The 26,909-nt window shown below is 40.6% G+C and overlaps 1 protein-coding gene across 2 annotated transcripts; it reads left to right on the top strand.

Moving 5' to 3' along the window:
• The first annotated feature begins 524 nt into the window (after positions 1 to 524).
• Positions 525 to 15,653, top strand: NANP (N-acetylneuraminic acid phosphatase). Of its 2 annotated transcripts, none has more exons than XM_019437209.2 (2): positions 525 to 633; positions 14,117 to 15,653. In XM_019437209.2, exons 1-2 carry the CDS (start codon positions 562 to 564, stop codon positions 14,771 to 14,773), a joined length of 729 nt encoding a protein of 242 aa, XP_019292754.2. In that variant the 5' UTR covers positions 525 to 561; the 3' UTR covers positions 14,774 to 15,653. The 2 variants fall into 2 exon arrangements, with proteins under 2 accessions (XP_019292754.2, XP_019292753.2); XM_019437208.2 differs by having other exon boundaries at positions 548 to 708.
• The last annotated feature ends 11,256 nt before the right edge of the window (positions 15,654 to 26,909 follow it).

Here is a 26,909-nt window from a genome sequence, read left to right as displayed (position 1 = left end):
ACTCTAGTAGGGTAAATATCACACCTCTGCACCCCCTTCGCATTCCTGCTACTGACGTGACCTGTCCCGTAACCGCAAACTCAGGGTACTAGACACACGCACTCACATCCCAACTTAGGGTTAGCAAACCACCAGCGAAGTTTCGGAATCGGCCGCAGCTCCCCATGCGCTAACCCCCCACCCCGTCTAAGCGGAAAAGCCACTGCTACTCGGACTCCTTCCCAGGTGCCACGTGGCACAGAAAACCTCCCCAGGGCAGTTATGATATTCTCCTCACACCAGGAGGGCAACATGAAAACAGAGATAAGCAGAAAGAGGCTACGAAGGAAACTGCGCCACTAATCTTCCACCTTCTGAAGCTGTTCAGATACTACCCGCCCGCTGACAGTGGCACACTTCGGTCGCTACCAACAGACCGCGATTCCGGACTCTCGCGGTATCTCGCTGTCTCAGACACTCCACTATTGAGACATATCGCGGGAGTCCCGCCGGCTGCAAGGAATGGTCAGGTGACCTCACGGCTCCGCCCACGTCTTCCATGCCCGCAGTCCCTCTTCACGCATGCGCGGGTGGCGGTGGCAGAGGCGGAGTTGGAACGGTACGCGCGCGGTTGGCGGAATGGTCTTGAACCAGGTACGGGCCGTTTTCTTTGATCTGGACAACACGCTCATCGACACGGCCGGGGCGAGTAGAAAAGCCATGTTGGAGGTAACGTCCCGACTCCCGCGGCCCTCCTCCGGGCAGGGTCAGTGCGCCCACCCTGTATCACGCGCTTTCCTGTCCCCTTGGTGTCTTCCCACCCCTGATCTTTCCAGTGCCATCTCCGCCGAAACCGCACCGGGGCCAGGTCATCCCGGAGGCACTGGCTTCTCGTCCTTTGAGGCCCCTGGCCCCATGTCGGAAGGATCGGGAAAGAAAGACGAGTGGGCAGGGGGTGCTGGCTGGTGCTGCTGCCTTCCCTCACTCCCAGCCCCTTGGGTTACCTGCCTGGCTACGCCCAGGTTCTGGGACGCTGGGTTCTTGAAATTGTTTCCAGTGCTGTGGGACGTGGAAGGATGTCATTAAAACTGCCACGGTGGCAGAGTCGCCCACAAACATGGACGTTCATACCACACTTGGAGACACCTGGCTTCTGGCTTCTTGCCAGGGCAGGTTCAGACCAGCTAGGTGCCATCCTCTCCGCGGTTGACCTCCGGGAGAGTCGTACCCGCACTGAGTGGTCTTCGATGGATCTTTGAGGAAACCCAAGAAGTTACGCAACTGTCAGTGGCGAGTCTGGACTTAATTGACTCCAGAGAATTTTCTCCGCAGGAATTCACCTCCAGTCTCCCTGCTGTGGGTGTGACCCTTAGATATCTGAGGTGACACCCAAACTCCGTGCTTCACAGAGCATTCCTTTCATGAGGCATTGCTCAGCAGCATCCTCTCCTTTTCATACCCACAAATGTTGTGTCAGACCTTTCCCATGCTTTTCAAGCCCTCTAATCCCCCTTTTCTTTCTAATGCCTTCAGCTCTAAGGAGAAAACCAAGAGTGATCAGATGTGAAAAACCCACTTTCAAAAGCTAATCCTTCCAACCCTGAGTGTTCCAACCTCTTTAGTCTTCATTAGTTAGGTTTTAACTCCCTGGATCTTCATCCTCTTTGTTGGTGCATTCCACTCCTGAATATTCAGGTCTGTCCCACACTTAAAAAAATTAAAAAGAATGCCTCCCTTGAATCCTTCTCTCTTCACTAGATGTTACCTATCTCAGTTGACGGCCATGTTTTTCAAAAGAAATCTATATACATTATCTCCACATTTTATTTATTACTAAATCTCTTGACATACAGTTTCTGTCTTGCTAATGAAATAGACTTGCCAGGTCATTAGGCACCTCCCAAATTGCCAGAATCAATGGACATTTTAAGTCTGTCTTAATGACTTTACTGAGGCATTCCACACTATTGACTATCCTTTTTATCTTTATACCCTTTACCTTGACCTCAGGGGCATATTTTGCGTTCTTGGCATGTCAGGCCCAGGATATTGCAATTAAATTCTTGGTTTAGGCCAAATAATGCTATAGGCCAAGAGTTCATGCTTTGAAATCAGGCATTTGGTAAGTGAAATAAGTCAGTCAGAGAAAGACACATATATGTTTTCACTCATATGTGGAATTTGAGAAACTTAACAGAAGACAAAGGAGGAAGGAAAGGGGAAAAAATAGTTTCAAACAGAGAGGGAGGAAAACCATAAGAGACTCTTAAACACAGAGAACAAACTGATGGTTGATGGGGGGAGGGGAAAATGGGTGATGGTCATTGAAGAGGGCACTTGGGATGAACACTGGGTATTGTATGTAAGTGACGATCATGGGAATCTACTCCTGAAGCCAAGGTCATACCATATATACTGTATGTTAGCTAACTTGACAATAAATTATGTTTAAAATAAATAAATAATACAATTAGACATTTGAGTTTCAATCACAGCTCTCCCAGTACCTAGCTGAAAGTGCCTGAACAAGTTATGTAACCACTCTAAATCTTAAATTCTTATTTTAAAATTTGAATAATGATATTAGTCCTCAGTATCTTTACCAGGTTTAATTTAAACCTGGAAAGTACATGCCATCCAAATGTTCACTTGATGAATTATACCATCTACCCTGTCACCTGGACTATTGCTGTGGTGGTGTCTCCAAGTTCACTATGTCCAGTTCATCCTTCACATTCCTGCCACAGTGAAATTTCTGAACAAAAGTCAGATTCTATTTCTCCCTAGTCTTTATACCCTCCCTTATACCAGCACTGTATTTTGTTCAAGATATACTTATCAAAGGATATTAACAAGTTTTCTAACTCAGATGCCTACAACTTAATAGCTTCTTAAGAGGGAACAAACTGTTGTAGTCATTCATTTGATGCATGGTAAATATTGAATAAATGATGGATGGATGGGTGGATGGATGGATGGATAGATAAATAAAAATCCAGGTTTCCAGACTTGGTTCAGTTGCCACCTCCTTTATAAACATTCTAGCAAATGAGCAGAGTTTGTGTGTGCTTTTGACTATAAAAGGAATGCTTTATCACATAAGAATACAACATCATCCATAAATGTTGGCCTGTTCAGAAGTAATATGTCAGCTTTCATAAATAGTCTATTGAAAGGAGAAGGGGAGGAAAGGTCTTAGCCATTGCCTTGGGCTTGGGGAGAAGGAGCCATTTCCCTTTCTGGGAAAGTTGTTTCTTTCCACCCTCTTCAGGCCTGTCAGTGTCACTACCCAAGAGGAAGCTGTCCACAGGAAATTGCAGTTTCTCAGTGAACAGAGCAGAAAAGATTTCTGCATTTGTGAGTTTACTCTCTAGTGGGGATGACTGTGAACATAATACATTAGATGTATATTTATTTATAAGCATGTTCAGAAAAGTGGAGGGGAGAATGAATTGTAATTTTAAATAGGTTGGTCAGATAGGTCACATAGAATAAATGATGTTTGAGGAAAGACTTGAGCTAAAATAGCACAAGAGCTGCTTGAATTGGTAGACTCTATGCAGGCAGTCCTATTTTGTGAGCATGTATTTTTTATTTTTTTATTAAAAATTGTTTTTGTTTACTTTGAAAGAGAGAGAGAGAGCTGGGGAGGGGCAGAGAGAGAAAGAGAGAATCCCAAGCAGGCTCCACGCTGCCAGTGTGGAGCCCTGCATGGGTCTCGAACCCATGAACTATGAGATCATAACCTGAGCCGAAATCCAGAGTCAGAGGCTCAACCGACTGAGCCACTCAGGTGCCCTTGTGAGCATATATTCTTAACTCAGTTTTATTTGGAATTCAGCCACTTCACATACTATCATAGTATTGTAAAGTGTTATATAGTTCCCACTCTATCCCTCAGAAAGTGTTTAAATCGCAATCACAATCAGCTAAAAGCTAGTAGTGATGATACTAACTTTAATTCTGGGTCCAGAAAGCAGGAGTAGGATACAGTCTTCTTTTTGTATTGGTTAACATGAGTCTTAAATAGAGTTTTGAACTAGAAGTTTGAGTTTATCTTATGACATCAAATTGATCCCCCTCCCCCTTTACTGTCTTAGGGCTCCTTTCTTCATGCCCCTAAGTACTTAGTGGGCTTAACTGTGCGCAGAATCCTTTTCAGGCTAGCCTTACCCCTTGCATAAAATGTCATCACACCTCCAAGTTAGAGATCGTTTTACTCCACCCCCAATTCAATCAAAACTCTCATTTTCTCAGTTGGGGCATGAAGATTGTGTGCACTAGTAATAGCGTGTACTAATTCAACTTAGGTGTTTTTGTTTTTATTGAAATATAGTTGACACAATGTTAACATTAGTTTCAGGTATAAAATCTAGTGATTCAATAGGTGTTATTTCTGTTTTAATTAATATTAATGTATAAATGACTGATAAACTTTTCCCCTAATGTGTTAATGTTAAAATGCTACTTGTGATACCAAATGAATCTGTAATTACTTGCTGTGTGAAAAAAAAAAAAAATGGAAAAGTTAATTCAGAGGATATACTTGGAAGAAATTGCAAAACTTGAAAGTGGTATTCTATATCTTTAGAAGACTCCACTTTAAGGTAAGCTAATTCTGCTTTTTAAGAGCCCTGAGAACATAAGAAATGAATTGGCAATTGCAGTAACAGGAAATGGGATGTTTATGGGGAGCTTTCAGTTTGCTAACTATGAGCTAGCTCCTATTTAAGCTCAATAACTGTGGACTTCTAGGGGCCTGTGTTCTTTTATTGTGTAGCAATAGGGTTGCTAAAACTTAGTGGCCTTCCATCATAGCTCAAGAGTAATTCAACTGACATTGTTAGAGAAGATGGTGACATTAGTGTGAAAGCTGAAGAAGCTTGGTTTGTTCATTGAAATTAAACTTTGCCTTCATCTAAAATTCTTAGGATTGGTATATTTTTCTTGGACTAAGACTTTTCTTAACTCTTGCATTTTTTGATGAGCAAAAATAGCCTGAACAATATTTCCTTTACTTTTTTTTAATTTTTTTTTTTTTTAATTTACATCCAAGTTAGTTAGCATATACTGCAACAATGATTTCAGGAATAGATTCCTTAATGCCCCTTTCCCATTTAGCCCGTCTCCCCTCCTTCAACCCCTCCAGCAACCCTCTATTTGTTCTGTATATTTAAGAGTCTCTTCTGTTTTGTTCCCCTCCCTATTTTTGTATTATTTTTGCTTCCCTTACCTTGTGTTCATCTGTTTTGTATCTTAAAGTCCTCATATGAGTAAAGTCACGTGCTGTTTGTCTTTCTCTGACTAATTTCACATAGCATAATACCCTTTACTTCCATCCACGTAGTTGCAGATGATAAGATTTCATTATTTTTGATTGCTGAGTAATACTGCATTGTATATATGTACCATTTCTTCATTATCCATTCATCATTCAATGGACATTTGGGCTCTTTCCATACTTTGGCTATTGTGTAGTGCTGCTGTAAACATTGGGATGCATGTGCCCCTCCCTTGGATAAATACCTAGTAGTGCAATTGCTGGGTTGTAGGGTAGTTCTATTTTTAATTTTTTGAGGAACCTCCATATTGTTTTCCAGAGTGGCTGCACCAGTTTGCATTCCCACCAGCAGTGCAAAAGAGATCCTTTTTCTCTGCATCCTCACCAACATCTGTTGTTGCCTGAGTTGTGAATGTTAGCCATTCTGACTAGGTGTGAGGTGGTATTTCATTGTGGTTTTGATTAGTATTTCCCTGATGATGAGTGATGTTGAGCATTTTTTCAGGTGTCTGTTGGCCATCTGGATGTCTTCTTTGGAGAAGTGTCTATTCATGTCTTTTGCCCACTTCTTCACTGGCTTATTTTTTTTTAATTTTTTTAATGTTTTATGTATTCTTGAGAGAGAAAGAGAGAGAGAGAGAGTGAGCACAATTGGGGGGGGGAGGGGGAGAGCGAAAGAGGGACACAGAATCAGAAGCGGGCTCCAGGCTTTGAGCTGTCAGCACAGAGCCTGACATGGGGCTCGAACTCACAAGCCGTGAAATCATGACCTGAGCTGAAGTCGGACGCTTTACCGACTGAGCCACCCAGGCGCCCCTGGATTATTTATTTTTGGGGTGTTGAGTTTGATAAGTTCTTTATAGATTTTGGATACTACCCTTTATCTGCTATGTTGTTTGCAAATATCTTCTCCCATTCCGTCACTTGCCTTTTAGTTGATTGTTTCCTCCACTGTGCAGAAGCTTTTTATTTTGATGAAGTCCCAAGAATTCATTTTTGCTTTTGTTTCCCTTGCCTCTGGAGACTTGTTAAATAAGAAGTTGCTCCAGCTGAAGTCAAAGAGGTTTTTGCCTGCTTTCTCTTCGAGGATTTTAATGCCTTCCTGTCTTACATTGAGGTCTTTCATCCATTTTGAGTTTATTTTTGTGTATGATGTAAGAAAGTGGTCCAGGTTCATTTTTCTCCATGTGACTGTCCAGTTTTCCCAGCACCACTTGCTGAAGACACTGTCTTTATTCCATTGGATATTCTTTCCTACTTTGTCAATTATTAGTTGGCCATATATTTGTGGGTCCATCTCTGGATTTTCTATTCTGTTCCATTGATCTGAGTGTCTGTTTTTGTGCCAGTACCATGCTGTCTTGATGATTACAACTTTGTAATACAGCTTGAATTCCAAGATTGTGAAACCTCCAGCTTTGGTTTTCTTTTCCAAGATTGCTTTGGCTATTCAGGGTCTTTTCTGATTGCATACAAATTTTAGGATTGTTTGTTCTAGCTCTGTGAAGAATGCTGGTGTTATTTTGATAGGGATTGCAGTGAATATGTAGATTGCTTTGGGTAGTACAGACTTTTTAACAATATTTGTTCTTCCTATCCAGGAGCATGGGATGTTTCTCCATTTTTTTGTGTGTTCTATTTCTTTCATAAGTTTTCACTGTATAGATTTTTCACCTCTTTAGTTAGATTTATTCGTAGGTATTTTATGGGTTTTGTTGCAATTGTAAATGAGATCAACTCCTTGATTCTCTTTCTGTTGCTTCTTTATTGGTGTATAGGAATGCAACCAATTTCTGTGCATTGATTTTATATCCTGCCCCTTTGGTGAATTCATGGATAAGTTCTAGCAGTTTTTTGGTGGAAGCTTTTGGGTTTTCCATGTAGAGTATCATGTCATCTACGAAGAGTGAAAGTTTGACCTCCTCCTGGCTGATTTGGATGCATTTTGCTTCTTTGTGTTGTCTGATTGATGAGGCTATGTTGAGTAACAGTGATGAGAGTGGACATCCGTGTCTTGTTCCTATCTTAAGGGGAAAGCTCTCATTTTTTCCCCATTGAGGAGGATATTAGCGGTGGGTCTATCATACATGGCTTTTATGATCTCGAGGTATGATCCTTCTATCCCTACTTTCTTGATGGTTTGTATTAAGAAAGGATGCTGTATTTTGTCAAATGCTTTCTCTGCATCTATTGAGAGGATCATGTGGTTCTTGTATTTTCTTTTATTCATGTGATGTATCACATTGGTTGTTTTGTGGGTATTGAACCAGCCCTGCATCCCAAGTATAAATCCCACTTGGTCGTGGTGAATAATTTTTTTAATGTATTGGATCTGGTTGACAAGTATCTTGTTGAGTATTTTTGCATCCATGTTCATCAGGGCAATTGGTCTACAGTTCTCCTTTTTAATAGGATCTCTGTCTGGTTTTGGAATCAAGGTAATGCTGACTTCATAGAAAGAGTTTAGAAGTTTTCCTTCCACTTCTATTTTTTGGAACACCTTCAAGAGAATAGGTGTTAACTCTTCCTTAAATGTTTGGTAAAATTCCCGTGGAAAGCCGTCTGGCCCCGGACTCTTGTTTTGGGGGAGACTTTTGTTTACTAGTTCTATTTCTTTACTGGTTATGGGTCTGTTCAAATTTTCTGTTCCTGTTTCAGTTTTAGTAGTTTATATGTTTCTAGGAATTTATCCATTTCTTCCAGATGGCCCATTTTATTGGCGTATAATTGCTCATAATATTCTCTTATTATTGTTTGTATTTCTGCTGTGTTGATTGTGATCTCACCTCTTTCATTCTTGGTTTTATTTATTTGGGTCCTTTCCTTTTTCTTTTTGAAACAAACTGGCTAGGGGTTTATCAATTTTGTTAAATCTTTCAAAGAACCAGCTTCTGGTTTCATTGATCTGTTCTACTCTTTCATTTTGGGTTTGACAGCATTAATTTCTGTTCTAATCTTTATTATTTCCTGTCTTCTGCGGGTTTGGGGTTTTATTTGCTGTTCTTTTTCCAGCTCTTTAAGGTGTAAGGTTAGGTGTGTATCTGAGACCTTTCTTCCTTCCTAGGAAGGCCTGAATTGCTATATATTTCCCTCTTATGACCGCTTTTGCTGCATCCCAGAGGTTTGGGGCTCTGGTGTTATCATTTTAATTGGCTTCCGTGTACTTTTTAATTTCCTCTTTAACTTGGTTAGCCCATTCATTCTTCAGTAAGATGTTCTTTTGTCTCCAAGTATTGGTTACCTTTCCACATTTTTTCTTGTAGTTGATTTTGAGTTTCATAGTATTGTGGTCTGAAAATATGCACGGTATGATCTCGATCTTTTTGCACTTGCTGAGGGCTGATTTGTGTCCCAGTATGTGGTCTATTTGGGAGAACGTTCCATGTGCACTGGAGAAGAATGTATATTCTGCTGCTTTAGGATGAAATGTTCTGAATATATCTGTTAAGTCCATCTGCTCCAGTGTGTCATTCAAAGCCATTGTTTCCTTGTTGATTTTTTTTTAATTTTTTTAACGTTTATTTATTTTTGAGACAGAGAGAGACAGAGCATGAACGGGGGAGGGTCAGAGAGAGAGGGAGACACAGAATCTGAAACAGGCTCCAGGCTCTGAGCTGTCAGCACAGAGCCTGATGCGAGGCTCAAACTCACGGACCGCAAGATCATGACCTGAGCCAAAGTCAGACGCCCAACCGACTGAGCCACCCAGGCGCCCCTCCTTGTTGATGTTTTGATTAGATGATCAAATGATCATTGCTGTGAGTGGGGTGTTAAAGTCTCCTACTACTATGGTATTACTAGCGATGAGTTTCTTTATGTTTGTGATTTATTGATGTATATATTTGAGTGTTTCCACATTTGGCACATAAATGTTTACAATTGTTAGGTCTTCTTGGTGGATAGACCCCTTGATTTTGATATAATGCCCTTCTGCATCTCTTGATACAGTCTTTATTTTAAAGTCTAGATTGTCTGATGTAAGTATGGCTACTCTGGCTTTCTTTTGTCAACCATTAGCATGATAGATTGTTCTCTATCCCCTTATTTTCAATCTGAAGGTGTCTTTAGGTCTAAAGTGGGTCTCTTGTAAACAGCATATAGATGGATCTTGTTTTCTTATCCATTCTGTTACCCTATGTCTTTTGACTGGAACATTGAGTCCATTGACATTTAGAGTGGATACTGAAAGATATGAATTTATTGCCATTATGATGCTTGTAGAGTTGGAGTTTCTGGTGGTGTTCTCTGGTCCTTTCGATTCTTTGTTGCTTTTGATGTGTATACACACACAGACACACAGAGAGAGAGGGGGGGGGGAGGGAGGGAGATGTTTCTTCCCTCAGAGAATCCTCCTTAAAATTTCCTGCAGGGCTGGTTTAGTGGCCACAAACTCCTTTAATTTTTGTTTGGGAAACTTTTTTCTCGCCTTCTATTTTGAATGACAGGCTTGCTTGATAAAGAATCCTTGGCTGCATATTTTTCTGATTCAGCACATTGAATATATCCTGCCACTCCATTCTGGCCTGCTAAGTTTCTGTGGATAGATCTGCTGCAAACCTGATCTGTCTTCCCTTGTAGGTTAAGGACTTTTTTCCCTTGCTGCTTTAATGATTCTTTCCTTACCTGAGTATTTTGTGAAGTTGACTATGATATGCCTTGTTGATGGTCAGTTTTTGTTGAATCTAATGGGAGTCCTCTGTGCTTCCTGGATTTTGATGTCTGTGTCTTTCCCCAGATTAGGAATGTTTTCAGCTATGATTTGCTCACATAACCCTTCTGCCCCTTTTTCTCTTTCTTCATCTTCTGGGACCCCTATGATTCTGATGTTGTTCCTTTTTAATGAGTCATTGATTTTTCTAATTCTTAAATCATGCTCTTTTGCTTAATCTCCCTCTTTTTTCTTCTTCATTATTCTCCATAAATTTGCCCTCTATATCGCTGATTCGCTGCTCTGCCTCATCCAACCTTGGCTGCCATGGCATACATTCGAGATTGCAGCTCAATTATAGCATTGTTTATTTCATCCTGACTAGCTTTTACTTCTTTTATCTCTGCAGAAAGGGATTCTAATCTATTTTCAACCCCAGCAAGTTTTATTACCGTGATTCTAAATTTTGGTTCAGACATCTTGCTTGTATCATTGTTGATGAAGTCCGTGGCTGTCATTTCTTCCTGTTCTTTTTTTTTTTTTTTTTTTGGATGAATTCCTTTGTTTCATCATTTTGAAGGAAGAAAAGGAATTAATAAGGTAAAAAAAATTGAAATTAAAAAATTAAAACCAACACACACACACACACAAAATCAAATATATGATGCTAGAGTCTAGGTTTGGTTTTTTTTTTGGTTATTGAAAGGAGCTTGACAGATTAAAGAAAAAAAGGGAAAGATAATAAAAGGAAAAAAAAAGGAAAATGTTTGAAAACTTTAAAAATGAATACAATAAAATAGAATAAAATGAAATGATGGAAGTAAAATAGAATTTGAAAATTTTCAAAAAGTAAAAAAAAATTAGAAAAAATTTAAAGAGATATTTTTAACAGAAATTGAAAATGAGAATAAATGTTTTCTCTTTCTGTATTGAACAATAAGAAAAGAAAAAAAATAATTGAATAGATGGACCAGTGAACAGACCGAAATACGATTGAAATTACATCGATTTCCGCTAGAAGTTCGACTATGAAGCACTTTATAGTCTGTAAAGTAAGCAGGCAGAGAGATTTGTGGTGTTCTTGAAGAGCAAGGTTGGCCTAGTTGGGTGGGGCTTAGTGTAATGTCTCCATTCTCCACTAGATGGCGCTTCTTAGCTTACTGGGGTTGATTGTTGTGGCACATGTAGGTGTGTATGCACCTGCGCAGGAGGGGTAAAATGGTATCACCCAGCTCCCTAGTCTCTAGTATCAGAACTCTGTTCTCCCCGATCAGCAATCGGGCACCTGTCCTTTGTCTCCAGTCCATCCATTCCCACTTTTACACTGTCTGTGACCAAACTGTCAGGTTGCCAGGCCAGCATCTCCCTCCTGAGTTTTATCTTAGATGCGGCTGTGTTTTGCATCTCACTTCTGAGGGACTGTGGCTTTGACCTGTTATGACCCTCTGGAGGCGGGTCTTACCGAGCAATGGCCTGGTGCCCACCTGCCCCCAGTAATATTTGCAGAACCTTGCTCCTGCCTTTGCCCAAAGACTGTGGTTGGGTGCCAACCCACCCCAGAAAATTTTCACAATCATGTAGCAGCAGTGTTTCAGGGATTATGGTAAGTCACAACACACATCTGGCACCCAGATTCCCACTTAATGTCCTTGTTCCAGCACCAGCAAATGTGGTTGTTCTTCAGGATCCGCTGGGACCTTTGCCTGTGGGGTGGCCACACTACCTCTACCAAATGTCCTCCCAGCAGGGGAACCACCTCTCCCCATGTGGGCCAAGGACCTCACTTTCTACCCCTGGTGATTTGCCCTTCTCACCAGAGCACCACCTGGTATCTAGCTGTGGAGTTTCAGGCTCTGTGCTCCCCCTGTTTATAGAGTCTTAATGGAATTTAAACCCTCTCCTTTCTCCTTTCTCTCTTTTTTTGTTAAGTCCCTTGCTAACTCTTTCTTTTCTCTGTAGCTGCTTTCGGGCAGGGAGGGGTTGCTCTTCTCCCATCTCCATCCTCTCTCCACAAGCAAAACAGCTCCCTGCCCTCCGCAGCTTCTCTCTCCCCCAGTTCACCTCTCCGTGCAACGTGCCTGCTGAGTTCTGTGGTTCAGGTTGTGAAAATTGTTGTGTTAATCCTCAGATCAGTTTTCTAGGTGTGCAGGATGGTTTAGTTTTGATATGGCTGTATTTTAGGGATGAGAGACGCAAAAAAACTTCCATGCTATTCCGCCATCTTGCCCCTCGCACTATTTCCTTTACTTTTGATGTGACTCTTATACTCTGAAGGAAGAAGGATGTGTTTATTAATCTCTTTCCCCTTTTCAGTAGGTGAATTGTTAATTCAGTCTTGTGAGTAGCATACTACTTGTTCCCTATATAGTTTAGGGCAACACATTTAAACTTGTTTGACCACTTTGGTCCAACAACAGATAACTTTTGTTCCCAGTTTTGTGTCTTGCACTCATCATTCAAAGATCCAAAAATGTCTTCGCGTTGTCATCTTTCCCCAGATGTCCCTAAGACAGGGACTTCAGATGCACGTAATCCATTTGGGAGGTGATCCTTGGAAGTACTCTAGGAGAGTGGTGGAATCATACAAAGAAGGAAAGTTTAAATGAGCAGGTTACTGGTGTAAACAGCTAGGGAACTCTGGGACACAGCATGAAGAGAACATGCTTCAATTGTCCTTTCCAAGGGACAAGAAAGTGGAGATATTTATCTACCATTTTCTGCCCCTCATTGGTTGAGGCCTTTTCCCAGGGTAACACTTCCACCCTAGCCTATGTGCATGGGTGCTCCTGTGGTCAAATAAAGCTCTTAAACAGAGAAGTCTACCTAATCACAGTATGAAGGTATAGGCATTATGGGAATAGTGCATACCAAGGGGATTTGGGTAGCCTCTGCCCCAGCCTGAGATTGAAGGCCTTTCACAAACCAGTTGCAAATAGCCTCTCCAGCCCCATATCTTACTATCCTCCCTCACACGCCTTGAATTTCATCTTAAACTCTGCTTCTCACCTTTCCCAGTTCTCAAAATTCTAAGCTCTGTATCTTTGTTCATGCTCTTCTTTCTGTCTAGAATGATTTTATCCTCCCATGCCCATATTATTGGCTTGTTAACACCTTGGTTTAAATGTTATCTTCTCTGCCAAGCCTTATCCAATAACCCTGTGGAATGACTTGCTTCTTGAATTTTATTTCCATTGTTATTTACAAGACTGTCATGGCACGCAAGCCAGCATTTATGGTGGTTACATACCTGCTTATTTTCCCCACCAGATCATGTCATAAGGACAGCAGATCCAGTCTCTACTGCCTAATACAATAGTGTAAAGGCAAGCATGTGTGCTTTGGAAGTAGGCAAGTGTGGATTTAAATCCCAACTTGGGCAAGTTACTTAACAGTTCTGAACTTCCATTTCTTCATTTCAAAAACGCTTGCAGAGTTGTGGAAAAGGTTAGAAATGATGTATGTGAGCATTGGGTCTTAGTAAATGTTAGAAGACAGGCCAAATAGAAAAGAATCTAATGCAATAAAAGCTAAGATAAAAAGATGTGGAACATGAGAGAGAGCATGTAATTCTAATGGGGGATTCAGAACCAGTGTAACAGAGTGTGACTCAGAACTTGTTGAAGATTTTTATCTGGAGAACTAGGTTTGGACAAAGCACTGGGTCATTAAATGGCTGAAATCACAGAACATGCTTGATTACATTAGAACTGAATATATGTTTCTAAAAGAACAGAATTAGGTTCCATTTTATATGGTGGTCACTTTAGGCCTTCACAACATAAAATGGACATAGATAAGAAAAGGTTGGATGAACCAGCATTATTTTTGGAAGAGTCTAAATAATGGTTTTGAGGAATTTAAAATGTTTTTACTGAATATAAATATAAGTTTTCTTTCTATTTCTTCATAACCAGAATAAAAGATGGTGGACTGCCAAATGAAGGGTTGTTATGAGCTATCTATGAAGACACTTAGAATAGAAATTGGTTAAATATATGAATGAGTTCTGTAGAGAGAGGTTGGGAGATCTTCACTCTGGTATTCTCTATATTTTTATATTCCCACTACAAATGGTGTGCTAATAGAGCTGCCTTAAGGCAGACATATGGAGTTAGAATCTCTGCTCTGAGATTATAGGAGTGTGGCTCCTCAGGGCATGCCTATTAAAGACCTGAAGTGTGTTAATAGACCTATTTTCTTTTATTTAGGTGATAAAGCTCTTACAATCAAAATACCATTACAAAGAAGAGGCTAAAACCATCTGTGACAAAGTGCAAGTTAAACTCAGCAAGGAATGTTTTCATCCTTCCAGTACTTGCATTAATGATCTCAGGACTTTACATTGGGAAGAAGCAATCCAGGAAACGAAGGGTGGTGCAGCCAATAGGATATTGGCTGAAGAATGTTATTTCCTGTGGAAATCTACACGTTTACAGCATATGATACTAGCAGAAGATGTCAAAGCCATGCTCACTGAACTTCGAAAGGAGGTCCGCCTACTTTTACTAACAAATGGAGACTGCCAGACCCAAAGGGAGAAGATCGAGGCTTGTGCCTGCCAGTCCTATTTTGATGCTATCGTTGTAGGTGGAGAGCAGAAAGAAGAGAAACCATCACCTTCCATATTTTATTACTGCTGTAGTCTCCTTGGAGTACAGCCTGGGGACTGTGTGATTGTTGGTGACACACTAGAAACTGATATACAAGGAGGTCTTAATGCAGGGCTAAAAGCAACAGTCTGGATAAATAAAAATGGAATAATGCCACTGAAGTCATCCCCCATGCCACATTATATAATTTCTTCCGTGCTAGAGTTACCTGCTGTCTTACAAAGTATAGACTGTACAGTCAATATGTCAGCTTAAAGCACATAAAAGGACGTGATTATGTATTTTAGGGTAAAATTACAGGGTTTGAACTAAGAAAAGTTAAGGCATTCCATATATTATGACCCAGTTCTAAGAATAATTTTACTTATGATTCAGTGACCAGCCAACCATTGACTGGTATCTGGAAATCCAGAGTACATTAATTAATACAAGTTATTTTTAGTAGGATAATCCAGAAAACTTGAGGAAATATATTATTTGTTAAATCTGTAACTTGAGGTTTTTAAAGAATTATTTTATTAATCTTTTAATATCTTGGATCCATGAAGATACCAGGCAAGATAGCTTATACTGGATTCACAAATACAAGTTTTATGTTCTGTCTTAAAAATAGATATATTTTAGGGGCGCCTGGATGGCTCAGTCGGTTAAGTGTCTGATTTCGGCCCAGGTCATGATCTCATGGTTTGTGGGTTCAAGCCCCACGTCAGGTTATTAGCTGACAGCTCAGAGCCTGGAGCCTGCTTCGGATTCTGTCTCCCTCTCTATCTGCCCCTCCCCGACTTGTGTTCTGTCTCTCTCTCAAAAATTAACATTAATTAAAAATAAAAATTTTTTAAAAAGATATATTTTAAAAATAGATATTCCAGAAAAGATGTATTAGAGATTTATTTAGAATAATCAGATCTGGTTAATAGTAAATAGTACTAAGTCACATGCCAACTAAGGTATTCCGTAGTGAAATTACTTTGCATATTTTTTTTAAACATATGCCATATTTTTGCCTACTTTGAATTACATACATTCTTTTATGAATCTAATTTTTCTGCATGACCTTTTTCTGGGGGTGGGGGGGTACAATTTTCCTATGGTGTATACACAACGGATTCCTCCAGTAAAAAAGCTGTTAAAATCAGCATGTGGTGCTCCTTCTCTGACATTTTCACATCTTTGCAGAGTGTACTTATAGGTTCTTATTGTCTTTACCTCTTACAGAAGTATTTTTACAATCTTTTCCCAGGTACACAGTGGGTTAAGGGGACTAGGCTGTCTTGCTGAGGATAAGTACAAACCACAGGGTACCAAGTCATTTTCCTTCTGTGGATACTTCAGAGGGGGATTGCCTTGGTGCAGCCTAACCACACAGCTCTCCCATGAATTCTTTACTGGCCTGAACAGTTTCACCCATATGATAAAATCTAAGAGAAAATTATGTTTTGCTATAAGATATTTCCAAGGTGTCATTTTAATATAACTTAAGGGGCTCTGGGTGTTAACCATCTGCCTTAAGTCTCCAGTTTTTCAAATTCTAGGAAATATATCCTTGTTTCACAATTTTTATATCGAATTCATTGTTCACTTTGGGCTTATTAATTAAGGATTAAGGCATCTTGCAACTAGAAAACTTTTTCTAGGCCATTAAGCTAGACTGTCTCATGACTTCAGTCAAACTTGGAGTAAAATGGTTAATTAAGGAAAAAAGAAAGAATGACTTAGGTTGGTTTTTCGTAGGTTTTTGTTTTAACCTTTATATAAGAAGCTACTAACGTAAAATATTAGACTTTTAGGATATGTGTAACTATACATACAACTATAGTTATACATATAACTATACATACAACTATAGTTATACATATCCTCATTTAAATATCCTGTGATTATGATACTTAGACTCTAGCTTATGCCTATCTGTAACTATTTCTTTAGCCAATCATTTTCTGTCTACTGCCAAGAACAGGATTCTCTGCCATTGTGCAAATGTCCTGTTGTGTTTACTTCTCACTCTTAATTTTTAAAACTGTGATTGTGCCCTTGACTATCCCATGGTGTTGTTGCTATGAAGCTGAACAATAGTGAACAGGGTATGTTTGTGTATAGTTCCATGTGACCTTGATTATATTTTAGTTATTTTAAAAATATTAAATTGGAAGATATTGACAAAAATAACTATATGCATGATTTCTCTAATAGATTGATGTGTGATGCCGAGGGTTTGTCCTTTTAGCTATCCCACAGGATGGATGTAGGCAGTGTCACATTCATTATGCTAACTGGAGAAGATTCATTGCTTCTAGATTATAGTGACAGAACTCAGCAAGATAGTTTCTAGGATGTCAAGTGAGCAGTTCTTCAGCAAAAGTTATGGAGGAGAGGGGGAATTAAAAGATTATTTCCTTGTCCTCCCTGTGATTTCTGTACAGTGCACTAATGCAGTATTGCATTCCATTTGCACCCTTCCTTAGGGAAAGACCTGGTCGTTTTCTGCCTTCTGAATGGAATATTACAAAAGATATTAAGGAATCTTGGAGTAGACCTGTGATTTTATTAACAATGTTTCTATTTTAGAATAATGTTCCTCTTGATTAAAAAAAATAATGTAACAGGGGCACCTGGGTGGCTTAGTCAGTTAAGTGACTTCGTCTCAGGTCATGATCTTGTGGTCCCTAAGCTTAAGCCCTGCATTGGGCTGTGTGCTGACAACTAGGAGCCTGGAGCCCACTTCAGGTTGTGTCTCCCTCCCCCTCTGCCCCTTCCCCACTCGCGCTCTCTCTTTCTCTCTCAAAAGTAAATAAAAATTTTTTTAAAAATCCCTTATTTAAAAAAATGATGTAACAATAATGTCCTGTCATCTTTTTTTTTTTCAGTTTCTTCAAAGTGGTATGTTCTACAAAGCCCTAAATTCTCAATTGTCTAGAGTCTCTCCCAAGCACTAAATTATATAGGAAGGCCAAGAGTAGACACAAATGGACACTGCACCTGGATACTAACAGAAAGATAGATGTTTTCTGATTCCATATACACATCTAACCCACTGGTGCACAAACATTTTAGATCTGGTAGGAGCCAAGACCCAGTGGCTGCTCAGTAAGTATTGTAGGAAAGGATTTTTATAGTTACAGAGACATTTGGTTTAGCACTTTCAAACTTCTTTGTAGCCTACAAAAGAAACGGTTTCCATCACCATCCATTAAGTACATTTATAGTGAACTTATTAATATATATTAAATAGTTTTATATACTTAAAACTGAGGTAAGTTTTATTAAACTACATGCTACTATACATGGTCAGTTTTTTTCACTCCATCTCTCCATCTCTTTAACTTAGGGAATATATTCATATTTGAACAATTACTATTTGGGATACACAAGTCAAAAGAATAAAACAGTGAATGGCAAAGTCTCCTTTCTTTCCCAGAGGCTCACCACTCCTATAGGCCACTGTTGTAAGCGACTTCCTGTGTATCTGCATGAGTGGGGGATGGGCAGAGAGAGGGAGGGAGAATCCCAAGCAGGCTCTGTACTGCCAGTGTGGAGCCTAACGTAGGGGCTCCATCCCACAAACCACCATGAGATCATGACCTGAGCTGAAATCAAGAGTCGGATACTTAACCAACTGAGCCACCCAGGAGTCCCTAGAATTCCTTTCAGTTAAGCAAGATTTTTATTTCTGCTTTTCAGTTTTAGAAAAAAATGCTCTTGCTAAGATATTAATTGAAAAAGAGAGTCCTAAAGCTTCTGTTTACATCATTTGTGTTAGGAACATACACTTTTCCTGGTCTCTGGCATCCACTATCATTCTTGTTAAAATCATCAATAAAAGTGATGGTTCCATTGACTTTCACTGTGCCTTCATTCACTTTGAGGGGAAGGTCAGCACAGCTATGGAGTGAGCCCTTGCCCCTGCTCCACTCTGACTAATTTCCCTCCACTGCATATTGCCATCCTTGTGATTCCCTTTGTCTCTTATGTTGGATTTCCTGGTTTTGTCTTGTGTGTTCCCATGTTTAATTTGTGTGACAGGTAAAATGCTTAAGATTGTAAGTATCTGAAAATGCCTTTACTATCTTCTATTATTGATAAGTTTAATAGCATGCAGTTGGATATCATTTTCATCCAGAATTTCAAAGGCATTGCTCTACTATGGCTGCTAGAAGACATATTTATGTGACCAGTTTTCTTTTCTCTTGAAGCTCTTAGAACTGTTGTTTTCCCCCAGTGATCTGTGATGATATATCTTGGTGATGGTCTGTTTTCACCCTATGTGCTCAGCACTCTGAACTCTTCTGATCAAAATCTTAATGTTCTTCAGTCCTGGAGAACTAATGTAATTACTTCATTGAATGTTGCTTCTCCACTGTTGTCTTGCTTTCTTTTTCTGGAACTCTTACTGTTCAGATGATGGATTTCCTCTACTGACCTGCTGTGTTTAATCTTTTCTCCTATTTTTCCATCTGTAATTTTGTTCCACTTTTGGGGAGGTTTCTTCAACTTTATCTTCCAGTCCTATTGATTTTTTCCCCTGTCACCATATTTTTTAATTTCCAAGAGCTTTGCTTTGTTTTCTAGATGTTTCTTTTTAATAACTGTTTTTGTTTTGAGCGGAGTATTATCTCTCAGAAAATTGTTAAGTCTTTGAAGAATCCATAGAATCCACTGTTTCTTCCAAGTTGCTCTAATCTGTTTCTTTGGATCTATTTGTCACATTAAAGCCTTTCCTTATATTCCTGGAAGTCCTGGGTATTCATGAATAAGAGAGAAGGGATGCTCAGAGCCTGGAGCCTGCTTTGCTTTGCGTCTCCTCCTCCCTCTGCCCCTCCCCTGCTTGTGCTCTGTCTCTCAAAAATAAACATTAAAAGAAATTATCCTACTCCTAGAAATAGGGCTAAAACTTAGCCAGAATAAAACCATACTTTTTATTAAAATTTTTTAACGTTTATTTATTTTGAGAGAGAGAGAGAGAGAGAGAGAGAGTGTGTGTGTGTGTGTGTGTGTGTGTGTTTGAGTGAGAGTAGGGGAGGGTCAGAGAGAGAGAGACAGAATCTGAAGCAGGCTCCAGGCTCTTAGCTGTCAGCCCAGAGCCAGATGCAGGGGCTCCAACTCCCAGACCATAAGATCATGACCTGAGCTGAAGTTGGACGCTTAATTGACTGAGCCACCCAGGTGCCCCCAGAATAAAACCATGTTTTTAATTAGTCTTCAAATATATTACATATGTGACAATATAGTTATTCCCACTGGATTTCTTGGAAGATTTTTTTTTCCTGGATTGTCAGTCTGATCTTTTATGGATAAGATGATAAAATGGTTTAAAGAAATTATGTTCATGATTTTACTGAAATGGGAACGAAGAGTGACTGCTTACTAGGTACAGAGTCTCCTTTTAGAATGACAAAAGTAATTCTGGAACTAGATAGTGATGGTTTGATTGTGAATGTACTAAATACCCCCAAATTGTACAATGATAAGTGATCTAAAAGTTACATTTTATTATGGTTTATTGGTGTATATCACCTATATTCCACTTGCTGAGTTCCTAATAATGAGAAACATATGTTTAATCTTTTCACATATCTCCAAAGCTTGAAATCTGTGTTGAAGATTTAATAAGTAACAGTAAGATACACTGAAAACTACACATACAGTGCTTCACTGAGTGTCCACTGATAAATGGGACTGTTCTCCCCTGAAAACAGCTGTTACATTTAACTCCTTGGAATGAGCAAATTTTGTGGGAATTTGGTGGGTTGAGCCCTCTCTTAAAGAACAGTAAACAACATGGAGGCAATGTAAGCACAATGGGTGCACCCCACACTGAGGCTGGCGAGGTGACTTATTCAAGGCCCTGCCACGTGAAAGCCTAGCCACACTCAGTCCCACTCTTTCTAGGGCTGCCAAATCTAATGCTTGCCCCCACATACTAACTAATGGCCCCCAGTAAAGTGCAGGACATTGTGGCAGGTTAAAGACAATGCAAGGATGACATCTGGAATACCAACAGATATAAAAACTAAGAAACTTAATAGGAGACACACGTGTAACCAGTGCCAGCAATGACATTGAGATGTAATAAAAAATTTTTCTGTCACCTATTGTTCCTTTATTTTTTTTTATTTTTTTTTAACATTTATTTATTTTTGAGACAGAGAGAGACAGAGCATGAACGGGGGAGGGTCAGAGAGAGGGAGACACAGAATCTGAAACAGGCTCCAGGCTCTGAGCTGTCAGCACAGAGCCCGACGCGGGGCTTGAACTCACGGAGTGCGAGATCATGACCTGAGCCGAAGTCGGCCGCTTAACCGACTGAGCCACCCAGGCGCCCCTATTGTTCCTTTAATATTGACATGTGGGGGAAGCTCTCTCGCTGCCAGTGGATGAAGAGTAGATGAAAACTCCAAGCTTTTTCTGTTTATTCCTTGGAAATTGTCCTATGATCACTTTAAGTCACAAATACAATCTGGATTCAGATGTGCACAGGGTCCAGCCCCATAGGATAGTACACACTTCAACTTTTGTTCAAGTGCAGGACTGCCCAGCCTGCCTCTTCCCCTCCCACGAGGCCTGGGCTTGCTTACTGGAGCCTCCCTATGGTTTTCTTCTCCACTCATCTCCTCATGAGCAGGGGTGAGGTGTGGGAGGGTGGACAGGGAGGTTCTCACTTGGCCAGAGCCTGCTGCTGTCCTCTAATTTGGCTCCACAACCTGCAGGGCCAACAGGCTTTCACACCTGACTACCTTGCAGGAACTATGGGGCTTTTCAGAGCCCCTGCTAGACTTCTGCATCTGCTGCTTCTGGGCCCCTTCTCCAGTAGGCTGCCCCTCTGGCCTTGCTTCTCTGACAGACCTCTCCACCATTGACTGTCACCAGTGACATCCCCTTCCTCTCACAGGCAGTACTCCTGGGAAGGGCTCTAAATGGTTCCAGGTCAGTCTCCCTCCTGTGTCCTTGCCCCACCATCAGTGAGAAGCAGATTACACCCGCAGTCCACTGTCCCTGGCTTCCCTGCCACAGCCCCTTCAACTTGAATGCTTTCTTCAGGAAATGTGTGTCACCCTCTCTGAGTTTTACCACTGCATCTCACTCTCTAGGTTTGAGGTTAAGGGGTAGTTCCTCTAGCTCTCTCCAAGGGGATGAGACTCAAGCTGCAGAATCTCTGTCCACAGAAACTCCATAAATTCCCTTCCACCTCCAGTTCCACTGTCTCTACTCTTATATCTGAGAAATGGGTGGGGAAGCTCAAAAGTCAGGAAGCAAGTGCCGGACTAACTGCCTTGAACACTCGACCATGGTGCCTCTTACTAAGTTTGCTATCTGATGTCTTCTGCTTAGCTCACAGCTTCAGTTTTGACATCCTGGTACATAAGGAGTATGGTACAAAATTGATGAACACTTCCTAGAAGAATGTCAGATAAGAGAGCTACAGTGCAGTGGCCATGAATTTTAAGCTGTGTATTGAAGGAAATAAAATATCTGATCTGGGTAAAGAAGGGAGAGAACATTTGCAGAGAGAGAATTCAGTTTAATAGAAATTTATGGGACCCCTACTTAGTGCCAGGCAGTGAGGCTTCAGCAATCAGGAGGAGTTCACAGTCTGCAAAAAAAGGAAAGTGGTTAGCTTGGCTAGAGAAAGGAATCTGAGTAGGGATGGTGAGAAATGAAATTTGGACGGGTAGGATGGGCAGTCAAAAGCAGGCTGTGAATATGGAGAAAATTGTCAACAAAATGGTAGAAAAGAAGGTGGTGAGGCTTATGCATATGTGTTTGTGGATTTGTGTGCACGTGTGTAATGGAGTGGGTAAGTACGTGTGGATATGGAGGGTGTAGATAATGGAGTGAAAGTATATGTGTATGAGTGCATATAGAGGTGTGTATGTGTGAAGAAGGTTGTGTATGTATAGTGTATGTGTGCATATCTGTAGAAGGTGTGTGTGTGTGTGTGTGTGTGTGTGTATAGCATAGTGAGTTTTCTGTGTGGTGGGGAGCAATGTACAGTGTTGTGTGGTGAGTGTACATGGTTTTGTGTTTGGAAGTGTGTGTGCATGTGTGTAGGTTGTGTGCATATGTATATGCAGGTGGTGAGATGTGTGTGTGTGTGTGTAGGGAGTGTGTGTATGTATGTAGTGGGATTATATGTAAGTAGTGAGAGTTTGTGTAGGGGTGTGTATGTGTGAGTACTATGTGTGCTGGGTACTGTGGTATATATATGTGAAGTTGTATGTAATGAGGTGCTCATTAGTGTGTGTGTGTGTGTGAGAGAGAGAGAGAGAGAGAGAGAGAGAGAGATTGATGGGTGTTTGTGAGTAGTGAGGTAAATAGTGGAAGGTATTTCATGTAATTATGTATGAGTTGTTGGGTATGAGTGTAGTGGGGTCATGTGTGTAAGGAGTTGGGATTGCATATATAGGTGTGAGTAGTGAGTATTCATGTGCTTAATAGGGTGTCTGTAGTGGGATTATTGTGGAGTGTGTAGGTGGTATAGCATATGCCTATTGGGGTGTGCATGTGTGCATAGTGTGTGTGTGTGTGTGTGTGTGTGTGTGAGTGGTTGGGTGACATTATGTGCAGTGCTATTGCATTAATAGGGTACTTGTGTGTAATAGTGGCCAAATAGAACAATGTGAAAAACAGACCACTTTACTGGGGTTAAAACATGCCTGAGTGAGAGAAAGACAAAGAGAGGGACAAAGGCTGGGAATCTCATTCAAGATATGGACAAATTGTTTCTCTGCCACTCCTTTCCTCCAAACCACTAAAGCTCCTTCTTAGAGGAGCTCCTGTCCTTGACCTCTTCTCTGACTCCTCTGGCTGGTCAGTTGACAGCCACAAGTGAGTCTAGCTGTGCAGGCTGGATTTGTTGCACAATTTGGGACTCAGAGGCTCTAACTTGGGATTTCCATCTGGAATGCCCATGGGGGCCAGACCCACCTGAGGATGAGCCAAGGGGGCCAGTGCCACAGCATGGAAGTGATGTGGATCATAGCAAACTGAGGAGAGGTGACCCATAAGAAAACTCCTGTCATGAAGCCAAGCAAAACAGGTCTGAGTCAAAACCACGGGGCTCCTGTGCTGTGAACTCAGCACATTCCACTCACTTCTGTTGAGTAAACTTCTAAAAGGGTGAATGAGATAAAGCCATAGAGAAACAGAAAGTGAGTCTGTGGAGAGGGAGAAAAAGAGAAGGAAGTGGGTACATAAGGGGAAGGACAGTGAGGGGCCTGCAGGTGAGGAGTGTTGTGGACTAAATTGTATCCCACCCCCCAAATTCATATGTTGATGCCTTAATCCCTAATATAACTGCATTTGAAGATAGTGTCTTTGAGTAACTAAGGTTAAATGAGGTTGAAAGTGTGGGGCCCTAATCCAGTAGGTATGGTGTCCTTACAAGAAGAAGAAGAGACATGAGGGATGCGCACATAGAGGGAAGGCCATGTGAGGACACAGGGAGAAAACTGCAGTCAGCAATCCAAGGAAAAGTTTCCCTCAGGGGAAACCAAACCTGCCAAACCTTGTTTGGACCTCCAGCTCCAGAACTGTGAGACAATAAATTTCTGTTACCGGAGCCACCCAGTCTGTGGTGTTTTGTTATGGCAGCCTGAGAAAACTAATACAAGAGAAAATAGCTGTGATGCCTTTGCAAGACTTGGTTCTATTTTATCATTTAGCCAACAAATATTTGGGCAGTATACATACATACATACACACACACACACACACACACACACAAAGACCACATGTTAACTATTGTGTGTGTGTGTGTGTGGTGGGGTGCCCTTGGCAGGAGTCTACAGCAGGGAAATAAAGGGGCCCAGCCCTGATGTCATGGAGCTCACAGGCTCAAAAGACATGTGATACCTCATGGAACTTCTCACTATATACACTCTGCTATTAAAGCCCCTATAGATGAATAGTATTGCAGGCTCCCAGTGATTCCTGCACCAAACAATAGCCCAAAGGCCCTGGACTGCTTTTGGATCTTCTGTACAGTGGACCCTTGGGCTTGGTTGTTTACATCATTGGGATACAAATAAATCCTCATCAGGAGCCAGAACCAACCCTGGATTCTGGGCCCACCAAGAGCCTTGACTTCAGGCAATCACACGTGTTCTTAAAAGACAATTTTACTCCAAATCAGGAAATTCCAGGATCAAAACAAAAACAAACAAACGGGTGCCTGGGTGGCTCAGTCGGTTAAGCATCCGACTTTGGCTCAGGTCATGATCTCATGGTTTGTGAGCTCCAGCCCCACGTTGGGCTCTGTGCTGACAGCTCAGAGCCTGGAGCTTGCTTTGGATTCTGTGTCTCCCTCTCTTTCTGCCCCTCCACTGCTCATTCTCTCTCTCTCTCTCTCTCTCTCTCTCTCTAAAATAAATAAATATTTAAAAAATTAAAAAAGCAAACAAACAAAAATCCCATACAAGATTATTTTGTTTTCCTCATTTCTCAGTTACCTCTTCTACCTTCTTTATAAATTAAAGTCGTTTGTTGAAAGAACAGAATTCAACTGAGTAAATTTTAAAGATCTTACTGCATTTATTGGGTGATTCATGAATTTGGCAGCATCCAACCTAGCAGAGAGAAGGGAGTTTCACAGAGCTGTATAAGGTGAGAGATTTTTACAGATTTTTACAAAGAAGTTATACTAGGCATTTGCTGGTTGGTTAAGGCAGGATTATTTTCCTTATTTGGAGCAAAGGGACATCTTAGAGTCAAGTCAGGTAACTTATGCTGAGCAGACAAGCAGTGACTGGCTGATCTAAGCTTTCCTTTTCTGGGAGAGCCCAGCATAGAAATTTAGTGAAGTTTTGATTTGCTGACATGAGGTTTACCGTGAGTCGCTCCACCTTGAGTCTAATCTGGTTACTTTAACAATAATCCCCTTTTCATCAGACCCGAAGCTTACTGAGAGGTGTGATCAAATGTTAAGGTTAAAAGGGGAGTGTTCAGATGAGGTAGGAGTAAGGCAACCCTAAGTGCCTCCTCTCCCAAACAGCTAAATATCAAATCATTCTGAACACCCAAGAAATCGACTGGAAGTCTTAGAGAACAAAGCTGCCATCTATAAACAGAAAAAATGACCTGTGGAAGCTTCCCTTAACAAGCAGACCAAAACACATCTAGAATCTGCCTTCCTTTATTATTTTTTTTAAGTTAAAAATTTTTAATGTTTATTTTTGAGAAAGAGAGACACAGAGACCGAGCAGAAGGGCAGAGAGAGAGGGAGACAAAATCTGAAGCAGGCTCCAGGCTTTGAGCTGTCTGCACAGAGCCTGACATGGGGCTTGAACTCAGAAACTGTGAGATTATGACCTGAATCAAAGTTGGATGCATAACCGACTGAGCCACCCAGGCGCCCCAATTTTTTTTTAATTTTTTAATTTTTTAAATTTTAATTTTTTTTTTAATTTTTCCCCCTTCCAAAATGACAAGACAGAGGAATTCACCCCAAAAGAAACAACAGGAAGAAATGACAGCTAGGAATTTAATCAATACAGATAAAAGTAAGATGTCTGAATTAGAATTTAAAATAACAATTATGAAGAGTCTACCAGGGTTTGAAAAAAGCATAGAACACACTAGAGAATCACTTGTTATAGAGATAAAAGAGCTAAAATCTATTCAGGCTGAACTAAAAATGCTGGAACCGAGGTGTAAATCTGAATGGAGTCCACAACAGCAAGGATGGGCCAAGCAGAGGAACAGATCAAAGAAACTAAGAGGTGGTTCTTTGAAAGAATTAATAAAAATGATAACCCCTAGCCAGACTTATCAAAAAGAAAAGAGAAAGAACCCAAATAAATAAAATCACAAATGAAATGGGATCACAACCAACATCTCAGAATCCCAGACCAACATCTCAGAAATACAAACTATTATAAGAGAATATTATGAAAAATTATATGCAAACAAACTGGGCAATATGGAAGAAATGGACAAATTCCTAGAAACATGCAAACTACCAAAACTGAAACAGGAAGAAATAGAAAATTTGAACAGACCCATAACCAGCAAAGATTTTGAAACAGTCATCAAAAATCTCCCAACAAACTACAGTCCTGGGCCAGATGGCTTTCCAGGAGAATTCTATCAGACATTTAAAAAAGAGTTAATATCTATTCTTCTCAAACTGTTTCAAAAAATAGGAATGGAAGGAAAACTTCCAAATTCATTCTGCAAGGCTAGTATTACCTTGATTCCAAAATCAGACAAATAGCCCACTAAAAAGGAGAATTGCAGGTCAATATCCCTGATGAACATGGATACAAAATTCTCAACAAGATACTAGCAAATCAAATTCAACAGTACATTAAAAGAATTACTACAATCAAGTGGGATTTATTCCTGGGCTGTGGGGTTCGTTCAATATTCACAAACCAATCAACATGAAACACCACAT

This window comes from Panthera pardus, unplaced genomic scaffold (genome assembly GCF_024362965.1).
Source record: "Panthera pardus isolate Hobbes unplaced genomic scaffold, ASM2436296v1 HiC_scaffold_25, whole genome shotgun sequence".
NCBI classification, from domain to species: domain Eukaryota; kingdom Metazoa; phylum Chordata; class Mammalia; order Carnivora; family Felidae; genus Panthera; species Panthera pardus.
Note: the sequence above shows the minus strand (reverse complement) of the source record. Positions and strands in the feature narration are given on the sequence as shown.